Here is a 14,034-nt window from a genome sequence, read left to right on the forward strand (position 1 = left end):
TATAAAATATATGCTATCCATATATATATATATATATATATATATATATATATATATATATATATATATATATATATATATATATATATATGTGTGTGTGTGTGTATGTTCAAAACTCTTTTAGTTAAGAGAGTTATGGGGAAATAATTACTTGATGTGTGCCCATTATATATATACACACACACACACACACACACACACCAGATGTGTGCCCGCGCAAAGCAAGAACGGTAAATAGTTCTTTTGACGAACAATTTTCTTATGGGGAAATAATTACTTGATTTTATTATTAGTTATTACGTAATAAAAAAATTACCATTTTTAAATAAAATATTTATGTTTAGAACTTATATTTATATTGGATTTTTATACATTTGATGTAAATTAATTATTATCGCTGTCTACTTTAAGAAATATAAATTAATTTATATAGATGAATTTAATATTTTAAAATTGTCATTTTGCTCAAAATTAAATTTCTTAATAACATTATTCAATTCAAGTGTTCAAACTTTTGAAAAGTATTAATGATTTATTTCTACATAATTGATTTGTACAAAAATATTTGTACCTTATACTTCTTAAAATTCAAGATATAACTAATATAATTTATAATATAGTATAAGATATAATATATATATATATATATATATATATATATATATATATATATATATATATATATATATATATATATATATATATATATATATATATATATATATATATATATATATATATATATATATATATATATATATATTAAAGCGCTTATATGGTTATATGTACATTTATATATTTAGGTCTACTTGGAGATTGTTGAATACTTTAGGACCACTAATAAATATATATATAAATAATTTTATCATTAATTTCATATTTATTGTTAAAATTATTTAGATTGTTGATGAACCGATTTTATTAATAAATGAAGAGATAAACTTACCATGTTTATCTTGTGGGTTGAGTTCTCGGGTTCACTCACCTTCTGTTATATCTCTATCTATATAAACACGTGATGAGAAACAAACTAAAGATACAAAAATACACTCATGAAATTCGTTTTCTTATTGCTATGAGATTTTTGAGAGAGTTTTTGAGAGGAACCGAAAAACCAACCATACTAATCAGATCCGGAAAACTCAGTGGATTCAGGTATGTAATCATCTCTTCTTGTTCAAGTTTTTTGTAACCAGATTCGAGATAAAGATCCAAAGTTATGCTTCCGTGTTTTATGCTTTAGTTATTAAAATAATCCAATAATAAATAGATTTTGATTTGAATGTTTGCATACTTAATGGTTTTCAGGAATGGAGCATGTGTCTAGGTATCGCATTGCGCGAAAGCTGGTCCGGAAATCCTCGTTAGGGAAGTTCCCTTTCCAAAAAAAAACACAGTCATCATAATTACAATACACTTAGTATCAAAGATAGACTGAATCCGTCCATGAATCTAATGTTTTTTTTTTTTTTTTTTTTTTTTTTTTTTTTTTTTTTTCATGTAATGCATGGCGTCCACATCCAAATCGTGTTGATGACGCATCAATTTTTTGGATCACATCATGTACTCTTATCTATACTTCTTTGGAGACGAAAATATGAACATATTAAAGATGTTGGTCAACAATTAGAGGAGATATAGGATAAAGAACTCAAATCTCTTATAAACTTAAATGTCTGTTGGTCTGAATGGGTTAAAAACCTGACCAATGCTGTTAGAATTATGTAATCATGTTGTTTCTGTTTTTCCTCTCTAGTTCGTTACTAGAGATTTTTACTGAAGTCAGAAGTTCTAAAAAACAATTAAAGGATACAAAATGCAAGTATTGCACGTTTAGAACACCATTTACTATGTTATATTTATACAAGATTTTAAATTATTTGAAAGGAAGTAGAAATGAAAGTAATGCTAAACAAAACAAAATCATGACATTAAAGTAGAAGGGTGGATTTGTATGAAAGATCACAAAATTATTGCAGAAACCAGAAAATCCTTGTTGAAAGGTGGTCGGGTGAAGCTCAAGTTTCTATCTAAACGGACCTTGAGACCTGTAAAGCATCAAATGAATTCATTAGTTATATCAAAAAACCTTATCCCATTATTGTATTTTTATGCACTTATTCATGGTATGGGTGAACCTCTGCAGAATCTCAATGTAATATATACATACTCATGTCCCATGTTAGTCCCAAAGCATAAAACATAAAATATATAGTATATTTTCTGCCATTAAAAATATAATACTTGACTTAAAAGATTTATTGAATCATCAAATAGGTAAAGCATAATTGTATAAGATAAAATTAAAAAAAAAAATCTACAAACCATAATCAATAAATACGACATATAACTTATAAATCACAAGGAAAAGGAAATGAAATTTTATGTGACACCAATACTCTATAGAATTCTAATATTTTTTTGTGAATTCAAATCAGTAATGTCTGTAATCCTACTAATATTTTTTAGAAGACACATAAAAATAAACTTATATATGTTTTATTTTTTCGTGTAAGATATACATATCCAAAGTAGTCTGGGTGACAACATGGGTACATATTGGTTCCTTATAAATTACAATTGTCAAAATAAAGCATCAAATGGATTCATTAGTTATATAAAAAAACCTTATCCCCAATGATGAAAAGTTATGCTTGCGTTCTCTTATTCTCTTATAGAAAATGAGCTTTCTATGGATTAATAGTCGCTATGACAAGGCGAAATTGGAGTAATTTATGTGGATTAGTGATCCAACATCTGCTGATAAAAATGTAATGTGTAATATTCCTTTTATCTCCCTAACCTAAGAACTTTAATTCAGTTATTTTACGAGGATTAAATTTGATTTATGATACATGGTAATATACCATATGAAATTTTCAATCCCAAAATAGTTTCAAGTTCGTGAGAAAACCATATAACTCAATCACAACTTTTGATCAAAAATTTACAACCATAATTTGTAGGGGTCAACCCATTTTGTAACGATTTTGTGATATCATTGATTTCATCAAAGTGGTGGATATATTATATTATATAATTAATGAAACTATAAAAATGTTAAAAGAATGAGACAAGTATAGCTATTTGAAGGGGTTTGTACATCTTTAGCACTAATTAGATGATATTATTTTAACATTGAAAAGTAATCGACTTTCCATAAGAATTGAAGGAATCCTAGGCAAGTTAATTAAGTTGCTATTTATAGAAACTTTTCTCAAGTAAACCGTGCGGATTCAACTTTTTTGAAATGTGCCTTTCCTATTTTGTTCATTTGATTAAACAAAACCTAAAGATTGCACCTTCTTCGTGGATTAATGTGCTATTTGCAACTAAAACTTCAACGAATATATTATATAAATGGATGTCTGCCGCCCACAACAAATTTGTTATGTTCACTCTAAAGCTTCTTCTTTTTTGTCATAATACATTTCACAAATCACCCACTTCAATTCTTTCACATTGGATTAAATGAGCTTTTAAGACTTGAAGATATTAATCATGATCATCTAAAAAAGAGATTAAGAAAACAGCTGTATATATAATGCATGAGATTAGGAGCAAAAGAACATTTGACTACATATACACTCGATCATATCGATCTTAATCAACAAAGTTTGCTTACCAAGAAGTAGCTTTCACCATGCTGCAACCCAGGCACCAAAACCCCAAACTCATCCAGAGGCAAGGCCACACCAGACGAGTGGACAAGCATCAAATTATCTTCACCGAACATAGCTTTCATGTTAACAGGCCCACTTTCCACCTCCGTTGGTACTCCATTGATGAATACAGTGATCATCACTCCTAAACCTACAAATCAAACAAATTTCAGTAATAATTAAGTGTGGTATATATATTGGCTAGTGTTGGGAAAACATATATGAAAATACAATTAAAACATATGGTGAATGGATTTTTATATAGGTAATTTATGAGCGTGCCAGCAATTACAAATTCAATTCTACCCCAAGAAAAATAATTTAAAGATGAGAATTATATATAACTTATGAAAATCTAATTTAATTAATTATCCAAGTTCTTTTAATTTTAGATTGTAAAATTGCACTTGTGTTTGTTTTAACACAAAAGAATATTAAGTCCGATTGGTTTGTAAATATGATTACCTGGATTATAAGACCTACATATATCTATGTATGTAAAGAAAAATAAATATACATCTATTTGAAGCAACCCTACCAAATTCATAATGAACTTTAGAAGTATCTAATTGCTGGAAACTTGAAGGCATGGGAGTGTTCTGCTCATGGAAACTAGAGGATTGGCCAGAAAGGGAATAAATCTCGTCTGAACCACCAAGCCGTGATGAGGAAGAAGAAGAAGGAGAAGAAGACAAAGAAGAAGAAACGGCGAGTGAGAAGAAACTAGGTTGTTGGATATGAAACACAGGAGTGGGAGTGGTGTAAGCAGTATCTTGGTACTCAATTGCACCACCACCACCACTCACACATCTCGTAAGCATTGGTAATTGTTGCTGTTGGTGTTGTTCTAGCGAGGCGCCGCTGCTTACAAGGCTAGCTTGAATCTGACGTTGCCGCCTGCGAGATCTGGAACGGCGGTTCTGAAACCAGTAGAAAACATTGGCGTCGCCAACAGAACCGAATTTCTCAAGCAGCTTCCTTATCTTGACTGTTTCTTCCTTGGGAGGATTAACCATTCCGCTGTTGAAAATTGACTCGAGTATAAGGATTTGTTCAGGCTTAGGTGTCCATCTTGACCTAACTGGTTCATTTCTTTCAAGACATTGGCTTCTTGGACTACTAGGGGTTGGAACTTGAGTTTGAGCTTGATCTTCCATGACTTTGAGACAAGAAAGCAGCGGTAGAATACTTCAAGATCAAACTGTGTTGGGAAGGAACAAAAGCATATAAAATATTTGAGAGCACATGAACGTACAGAAGTAGAGAGGTAACACATGAATTTGTAAGCAAATGGGTATTTCTTTATAGTATTTAAAAAGCCAAGAGAGAGTGCCACGTTTCAAAGACATACTTAACTTGGTAGGCATGACATTACGTCATTACTATTGGATTTGTTTAATACATAAATGGTTATATTTTTGAAGTACAATTTAGTGCATACACAACCAAGTGTAAAAAGACTACAACTCATGATGTAACTTGATAAATCTTTTAGAATAACTAGCTATGATGTTGATTATACTTTATTGTGCAATCAAAGAAACCAAACGTAGGTCACTAGTTGTCAATGATAAGGAAGTATTTGCCGGTGTGTGACATGTCCTGCATTGAAGCACGTTGGTACGCTCGAGGATCTCAGTGACATATTTTTGTTGACATAGAAACATTTTATACTTGTTCCGGGTGACTAAAGCACTAAGTAAGAAATTAAGATCCCCAAGGTAGGACATAGAGAACTCCTTACTGAGAGAGGAGTTTGTATGTTGAAGGAGGGATGGTGACGAGGCGGTGTGACTACATCTTCCATATATAGAATAAGGTACAACGTACATTGACATTTACTTTATACGAAAAGATAGAAATTTGAGTGATTGTGAGCAAATCCCAAGCCCAATGACAAACTGAGCAAACATGTGGAATCACGGTCTATGGGCTGCTTCAAGTCGTACAACTATTTTATATATGGAAAACATGGCCGGGAAAGCAAGGGTCCTAAAATTCCGATTGTTGGTGCATGAAATGGGTCTCATGCAGATGAGTCGTGAAGGATTACATTCTTCACATCTAGCTGATGAATGTGCTAATAGTATGATACCACAAGATGGAGGATTGCACCGAACTAGCGTACTCGTTATAATCAAAGCCTAAGGTGGATTTTGTTTTTGACAAAGTTGTTTTTAAATATTTCATGTGGATTTCTAGTAGGATCCATTAAGGAAACCTTAATTGGACTGAACAAGTTAATTCAAAACCCAATTGCAACTATTAACTAGTTGTAACTTATTTTTTTTGTAACATCCGAATCTCCGAGGTACGAAAATGTAAAATAAGTTAAGTTTTAAGAGAGTCACACATGAGGGAAGCATCGTCACGTCGTGACATGGCCGCATTCTTCGGAAAGGATCTTTTAAGTGTCTTGATGTGACACTCTATGGGTCATGACGTGACACCAAATCAAATGCAAAACCCTAAATTCGGACTTGGACCCTGTTTAAAGGAAGTGAGGGGCTAGAGTTTCCTTCACCCTCAGCCTCCATCACCTCCAAACCTGTAAAAGAAAACCCTAATCCCTATCCTCCATTTTTGGGCTCAGATTGGTGCTTGTGCTTGATTTTGAAGGAAGAAAGAGTCTTTGTAAGAGTTGCGAACATGTTGGCTAGCTAGGATTGTAACACCCAGTTTCGAGAACAGATCAGTTTAGGGCATCAAGGAGCCAAATGCATGGTTTTTGGGTAAAACTGGGTGTCACGACATGACCATAGAGAGGCCACGATGTGACAAGTGAATAAGTGGAAAAGACAGATTCAATTGGGCCATGCCGTGAGATACAAGTGCTCATGACGTGAGATGGGCTGCAGCCCAAGCCCATGATCTTTTAGGGTTTCCTTCATATTTGAACCCCATAAGCTTCATTTTAGGGTTCATTAACAGCTTCCTTCGCCCTCAAACATAGAAAAACCCTAACCCTAGCCTCTCCTTGTGCTTCGAAGCAAAAAGGGTAAAATAGGAAAAGAAATATTTCGGGCGCATTGCATGGGTTATGGTTTTATTTTTACATGTATAAAGTCAAAAGCAATTAGATATACTTGTGGGCTTGTCAATACCTTCGCGTGCATATAAAGATTGCCGAAAATGGAGTTGAAATGAGGAAGTTATGGCTGTTTGAAACTGGATTGGAATTGGGTGAAAACCCACAGTCACGAGGTGACAAACATGTTGTCACGAGGTGAAAGTCGTCATGAGGTGACAAGAAGATTTTCAAGAGGTGACCGCTGGGAAGCCCAAGTCCATGAATTATTTTAGGGTTTTCAAGGTATTTAAAGGTAAGGATTCATGTTTTAGGGTATTTTGTTAGCCTCCATCACTCTTAAAACTCCTTAGGAGCAAGCCTAACCTCCCTTTCAAGAGTTGAGATCCTCCCCTCTCCTCTCTCATCTTTTGGATTTTTAGTGGTGTTTTTGATGAAGCTTAAAGATCAAGAAGGTTCTTTTGGTTGCAAGGAATGTTGTTTCAAGTTTGGATCCATCAAAGTCACTCCATTTCTGGACTATTGTGAGTATAAAGTTCATATCTTGCTCTTTAGTTCTTTAGATCTCCTTATTTGTGGTTTTTTTGACACTTTGGTCTATTTTATGAGTGATCTTGGAGTTGAGTGGACTCCAACACATTTTGATCAGTTTGGAATGCTTCTTGGATCTCATGAACTAGGAAAGTTATGATCTTTTTACTTTTGTATTTTGCCATGCAAGTTTACTTGGTCATTTAGGTCATTTTGGTTTATTAGATTTTAGATCTTGAAAGTTTGAGACATTATTATGGATAAAGTTGGAAACTTTATCCATCCAAACATCATGTTGATTCAGATCTGAAGGTTGCAGACCAGGACTTAATGGATTAAGTTGAAAAAGACGCATTCTTGGTCCCTTTGAGATTTAGAGACTAGATTTTGGTTGCTTGGACCATCCTAATTGATAAATTTGAAAACTTTATCCATTAAGAAGCTATTAGGAACCAAATATGATGATATGAGTTTTGGTCTTTAAGGGTTAAGCTCTTAATGAATAAGAATTTTTTCTGACCAAAACCATGACATGGCCAAGGAAGGCCCACGACGTGGTGACGCGCTGCAACGCGTCTGTTTTGTCTGGACGTGACCACGGCGTGGCAGAGGAATTGCCACGACATGGGGGTCATCTGAGTTGACTTTGACCGTTAACTTTTTGACCAGTTTGACTTTTGGTCAAACTTGGGTAGAATTGAGCATTTAACTAAGGAATTGTCTTGGCTTGGATTTAGGAAGCTTAGGTTGGTTGTTCTTTTGCTGAGGTAGTTATTGAGCGTCTGTTAAGTAGTTCAGTTGAGTCTTCTCACTAGACTATATATGATGTTAGGTGTCTTTTTTGTTGGATTAGGTGTCTAAGCCCATAACTATAATTGATATGTACTTGAATTAATAGCAGTACAGTCCTTTTGGGTTGCCCTCAAACCTAGCAACTGGACAAGGAAATTATGAAAGGAGAGATATTGATTTATTATAAGATTAATAAATTAATATAAATGATTTATTAATATGTTAAAAGATTAATATATTAATTAGAAATCATAAGGTTTAATTAATAGTTAGCCAGAGATTAATTAGAATTAATTTTGGGGTTAATTATATTAATTATAAAGTGCAGGGATTAGTTTGCAATTATCAAATAGTTGAGTGGAAGGCTCCAGAACCTCCTTGGAAGGGGGTGGACGAAATCTATAGGGGAAACCCTAATGATTTCGTCCAAGGGGCTTGGATAAGGCCTTTGGATAAGCTTAGGCCCCAAGCAAAGGAGTATTAGGGTTTCCCCTAAACCCTAGATCCCTCAGCTATATAAGGATCCTCCTGGCTCTCAAAATCGGCCACTCCTACCTTGAAGAAACCCTAGGCCGATTTTTGCATACCCTAGCCTCTCTCTTCACAAGTTTCCTTCTTGCTAGCTCTTGGGTGTGACTTCATTAGAGGCATTACATTTGTGGTGCTAAGCTTCCAAGAAGATCAAGATCAAGAGGATTACCAATTGTTTGCTATAACAATTGAAAGGTATGTAACTCTTAAACCTTAATTTGTATTTTCAAAAATAGCCTCTCTCCTTAGGGTTCTTGTTTTGCAATTCAAAGTTATATGTTCAATAGCTAAAACATAGATCCAAAGTAGGTTGCATGTGAACTTATGAATTGTTTTCTAGTTTATTTGTTTACATAAACCCATCAGTGGTATCAGAGCCATTGTTTGTTTTAAATTGAAGTGCTATAATGGTTGAATTGCAAAATAGGGTTTATAGCTATTAAACCCTAAATGGCCAAGTTTTCGTTTTTAGGGTTTTTTGGCTTGAAGGGTTTTCGAAAACCCTAGCCTCCATGAACCCTAATCGTTTTTTAGGGTTAGGGTTTTAAAAAAACCCTAGCCTCCTCCCTTGAATTTCGAAATTTACATGATATTTTTAGGGTTTCTTGTTTTGGATAATAGTTGCCTAATTGGATAATTGAAAAAAAATAAGGAAATTATCCTATACCCTTAATTCTCTAAATCTAGAGGGATAAGGATTAGGATTAAATTAATTGTTTAATTTGATTAGATAATCCTTACAAGATTTAATAAATTAATTAAAAGTTAATTAATAGATAATTATTAAATCTAGTTATTTGGTTTATTTTAAATTTAAATTAATAGTTTAATTTTCGAAATTTATATAAACCCTAAAGTTTTAAAAAGTTTAAAACACACCTTATATATATTATAATTAAAAGTTAAATATTATATATGTATAAGAGTTGGTCAGTCAAATCGCTAGTATACCTCATTCACGAAGCTAGTCTATAAGGGGGGTATAAGGAAACTGCCTATAAAATGGTAGTTGAATGAGTGTCCACTCTCACCCACCGCTTCCTTGATTAGTGGAGGGTCGTTAGCAGAAAGGATTTGATAGGACAACTAAATCTCATTAAAAGTATAATGTTATTAAGAAAGTACTAGAACATTATTTTACAAAATCCCAACTCTAGTTACTTTAGGAAAAATGTGAAAAGTATGATAACCCATGAAATTGCACATTATGCTTTATTGGTCGTTAGTGGAGCGTGTGTGGTTAACCAACACACTAATAGGCACTAATAAAGAGTAGTAATGGGTATCTCATAATTATCATTTTGATGGAGCGTGTGTGGTTTACCGGCACATCAATAGTTAATGATAAAGACAATGAGGTTACCAAACATATTTGCATGGTTATTCACATCTTGTTTGTGATCCTCGGTATCCCAGTCACAAATAGAAGAGCATAATCCGAGATTGAAACATGTCATTGAATAGTTTCAATGTATCTCAAAAGAATTAGGAATTTCACTTCATTTCGTCCTATGGTGGAATTGGTGAATCGTCATTCACCTACCTTTATGAAATTTACACTTGGATCTCGACATCCCATTTCTAAGTTGTGAATCATCATAGTTGGATCCTAACCTTAATATTGTATCTTTGGGTTATTATATTGAGGTATCTTGAAATCTAACTAAAACTATCTTTCTTTTCAGATGTCTACTACTGGAAACACTTCTGCTTCATCATCCTCTAACCACAACTTCTCTTTGCTCAACATTTGCTCCAAAGTCGTTATGGATGGCTCTAACTATAACGATTGGAATCGCAACATCAAGATGGCGCTTCGATTTGAGGACAAATAATATGTCCTTGAAAAGGAGCTCAAAGAGCTTGATGAGTCCAAAGCTACTCTTGAAGAATATGCTGCCTATAAGAAACACTATGATGATGCTACCAAAGTGGCATGCATCATGGTCGCAACCATGTCCGCAGAATTGCAGAGGTACTATGGGGGACTAATGGCCCTTTGAGATGAACAAGGACCTTATGGAAAAGTACCATAAGCGAGCTCATCATGAAAAGTTTGAAGTAGTCAAGTCACTCATGGCTTGCAAGATGAAAGAAGGGAGTCGGTTGTATCTCATGTGCAAAGAATGCAACGCTACATAGAGCGTTTGGTCAAGCTCAACATTCACTTTGATGAGGAATTGGCCATTGACATGGTCTTGAACTCATTACCTGATTGTTATGGTCAGTTTATCCTAACTTACCATTTGAACAACACTGAGCAGACACTGGCCCAATTGCACAACTTGTTGCAGCCAGCTGAAGCAGGGATGAAGGGTAAAAGTATAGCCTCCACTCCTGCAAGTGCCCCTGTCTTGGCTATTGGACAGGGAAAGGGGAAAAAGAGGAAAGGTCCTCCTAAGCAAAATTGGAAGAGAAGGCTCAAGCTGGGTCATCTAGTAATGGCCCAAAGGCTGAGCCCAATGCTACCATTCCCCATGTTTCTGATCCAAAGGATACTGATTTCTTTTATTGCAATGACAAAGGGCACTGGAAGAGAAGCTGCCCAAAATATCTGCAAGATATCAAAGATGGAAAAGTGAAGCCATCTTCAGCAGGTATTTACACTATTTCTTCTAATAACTCATTATCTTCTCGTTCATGGGTCCTTGATACAGGATGTGGTTTTAACATCTGTTCTGATTTGTAGGGGCTAAAAGAAAGCGAGGAGGTAGAGCGAGGGAGGATAAACTTGATCATGGGGAACAGGAAGTCTTCACTAGTAACCAAGATCGGAGTTTATCAACTTTTTCTTAATAATGATGTTAGATTAGATTTATTGAATTGTTGCTATTCGTCTGAGATGACGAGAAACATTATTTCATGTCATGCATTGTTCAGACAAGGTTTTAAGTATTCTTTTAATGATTTGAATGGTTCAATTTCTGCTTATAAGAATGGTATCTTTGTGTTTGAAGCTTTACCTTGTGATGGTGTGTATGAAACAGTGACTTGTGTTGATAACTTAGGTAATAGTGTGTTTAATATTGACTTGTCTAATAGTGTAGACAAGGCATGCTTGTGGCATTGTCGTCTTGGACACATTAAGAAGAAACGCATAGCCCAACTCCAAAAGGATGGAGTTTTGGAATCATTTGACCTAAAATCAGATGATATGTGTGAATCTTGTCTTTTGGGAAAGATGACGAAATCACCATTCACAGAGTCTTGTGAAAGAGGTGAAGGTTTGTTGGACCTCATACATACAAATGTATGTGGTCCCTTCAGATCAACTACAAGGGATGCTAATCGATTATATGTGACTTTCACTGATGATTATAGCATATATGGATATATCTACTTAATCAAACATAAGTCAGAAACCTTTGTAAAGTTCAAAGAGTTTAAGCATGAGGTCGAAAATCAATTGGGCAGGAAGATAAAGGTACTTAGATCCGATAGAGGCGGAGAGTATCTTAGTATCGAGTTCAACGACTATCTAAAAGAATGTGGGATAGTCTCACAATTAACTCCTCCTAGGACACCACAGTTAAATGGTGTAGCTGAGAGGTGTAATCGAACCATGTTAGACATGGTTCGTTCTATGATGAGTCGTGCTTTGCTTCCTATTCACTTCTAGGGGTATGCCTTAGAGACAGTCGCCCACATCCTGAATCTTGGTCCTACAAAGAAGGTTGCCAAAACACCTCACGAAATATGGACGGGGAAAGTTCCCTCGTTAGCACATATTAAAGTCTAGGGTTGTGAAGCTTTCGTAAGACGAAAGACTCACGACAAGCTAGCAGTTAGAAGTGAGAAATGTGTTTTCATTGGTTACCCAAAACAGTCTTTTGGATATTTGTTCTACAGACCTAGTGAAAACGTGGTCTTTGTAGCACGAAGAGGAGTCTTTCTAGAAAGAGAGCTCATATTCAAAGAGGACAGTGGGAGCACCATTGAACTTGAAGAAATTCAAGAGTTAGCCAATGAAGGAACCTTAGATGACACTAGCACTCAACCAGAGGAAACAGTTCCTGTTGAACCAGTTGATAATTCATTACCTCTTCGAAGATCCACTAGGGTGAGTGTGCCACCTGAGTTCTATGGTTTTCATATTACTTCAGATGGTGACACATTCATCAGTGATAGGACACTGATAAATTTAGATGAACCAGTTACTTACAAGGAAGCAATGGCAGGCCCAGAGGCTTCCAAGTGGAAAGAGGCAATGGACAGCGAGATTAAGTCCATGTATGACAACCAAGTTTGGAATTTGGTTGATAATGCACCAGATCGTAAGACAGTTGGGTGCAAATGGATCTTCAAGAAGAAGACAGACATGGATGGAAATGTGCATACATTCAAGGCTCGACTGGTTGCAAAAGGTTTCACTCAAACCCCAGGGGTTGACTATGATGAAACCTTCTCGCCAGTAGCTAAGATTAAATCTATTAGGATATTGCTCGCCATAGCTGTCTTTCATGACTATGAAATCTGGCAGATGGATGTCAAGACTGCCTTCCTTAACGGGAAGTTGGCTGAGGATGTTTACATGAATCATTCAGAGGGTTTTGTTGATGCAAAGTTTCCCAATAGAGTGTGCAAGCTTGATAAATCCATTTATGGATTGAAACAAGCATCTCGCAGCTGGAATCTTTGCTTCCATGAGAAAGTCAAGGAGTTTGGTTTCTCTAGAAGTGAAGATGAGTTTTGTGTGTATATCAAGGCTAGTGGGAGTATAGTAACTTTTCTGGTATTATATGTCGATGACATATTACTCATTGGTAATGACGTTCCAACCTTGAAAGATGTTAAGTCTTGTCTTGGAAAGTGTTTTGCCATGAAAGACCTTGGAGAAGCTGCCTATATTCTTGGGATTAGAATATTGAGAGATAGAAAGAAGAGGCTAATTGGACTTAGTCAGAGCACATATTTGGATAAGGTATTGAAGAGGTTTAGTATGGAAAATTCCAAGAAGGGAGAGCTACATATCCAGAGCAATGCCAAATTAAGTAAGACTCAATTCCCGAGTACAGATGAGGAAATAGCTGACATGAGTTGTGTACCTTATGCTTCCGCTGTCGGATCGATCATGTACGCTATGACATGTACTCGCCCTGATGTGGCATTTTCCTTGAGCATGGTCAGTCGCTATCAGGGAAACCTAGGTAGAGCTCATTGGATAGCGGTTAAGAATATACTCAAGTATTTAAGAAGGACAAAGGGCTGGGTCCTTGTACTTGGTGGCAAAGATACTTTGAGAATAGATGGTTACAATGATGCCAACTTTCAAACGGATAGAGATTACTTCCGTTCTCAATCAGGCTGGGTATTTTTACTGAATGGAGGAGCAGTTACTTAGAAAAGTTCCAAGCAAGATATAGTGGCTGATTCTACTTGTGAAGCAGAGTATATAGCAGCGAGTGAAGCGTCGAAAGAAGCATCTTGGTTGAGGAACTTCATCGGAGATCTCGGAGTTGTTCCAACCATCCAGGAGCCTATGGAACTGTT

At 35.3% G+C, this 14,034-nt stretch overlaps 1 protein-coding gene across 1 annotated transcript; it reads right to left on the reverse strand.

Moving 5' to 3' along the window:
• Positions 1-1,832: 1,832 nt before the first annotated feature.
• On the reverse strand, positions 1,833-4,923 carry LOC145133242 (WUSCHEL-related homeobox 11-like). Its single transcript, XM_079068167.1, has 3 exons — positions 4,201-4,923; positions 3,626-3,813; positions 1,833-2,048 (listed from the first exon to the last, which is right to left on the reverse strand). The coding sequence occupies exons 1-3, from the start codon at positions 4,817-4,819 to the stop codon at positions 2,031-2,033; spliced, it is 825 nt and encodes a 274-aa protein (XP_078924293.1). The 5' UTR covers positions 4,820-4,923; the 3' UTR covers positions 1,833-2,030.
• Positions 4,924-14,034: the final 9,111 nt, after the last annotated feature.

The sequence above is a fragment of the Lactuca virosa genome, chromosome 8, assembly GCF_052849685.1.
Source record: "Lactuca virosa cultivar CGN04683 chromosome 8, Lactuca_virosa_CGN04683_v6, whole genome shotgun sequence".
NCBI classification, from domain to species: Eukaryota; Viridiplantae; Streptophyta; class Magnoliopsida; order Asterales; family Asteraceae; genus Lactuca; species Lactuca virosa.

Bases quoted from the DNA above. Each gene is read 5' to 3' on its own strand.
- LOC145133242 (XM_079068167.1), bottom strand. From the start codon at position 4,819: ATGGAAGATCAAGCTCAAACTCAAGTTCCAACCCCTAGTAGTCCAAGA. The intron at 3,814-4,200 runs GTAGGGTTGCTT...TTTGATTTGTAG, and splicing joins TAAAGTTCATTATGAATTTG to GTTTAGGAGTGATGATCACT.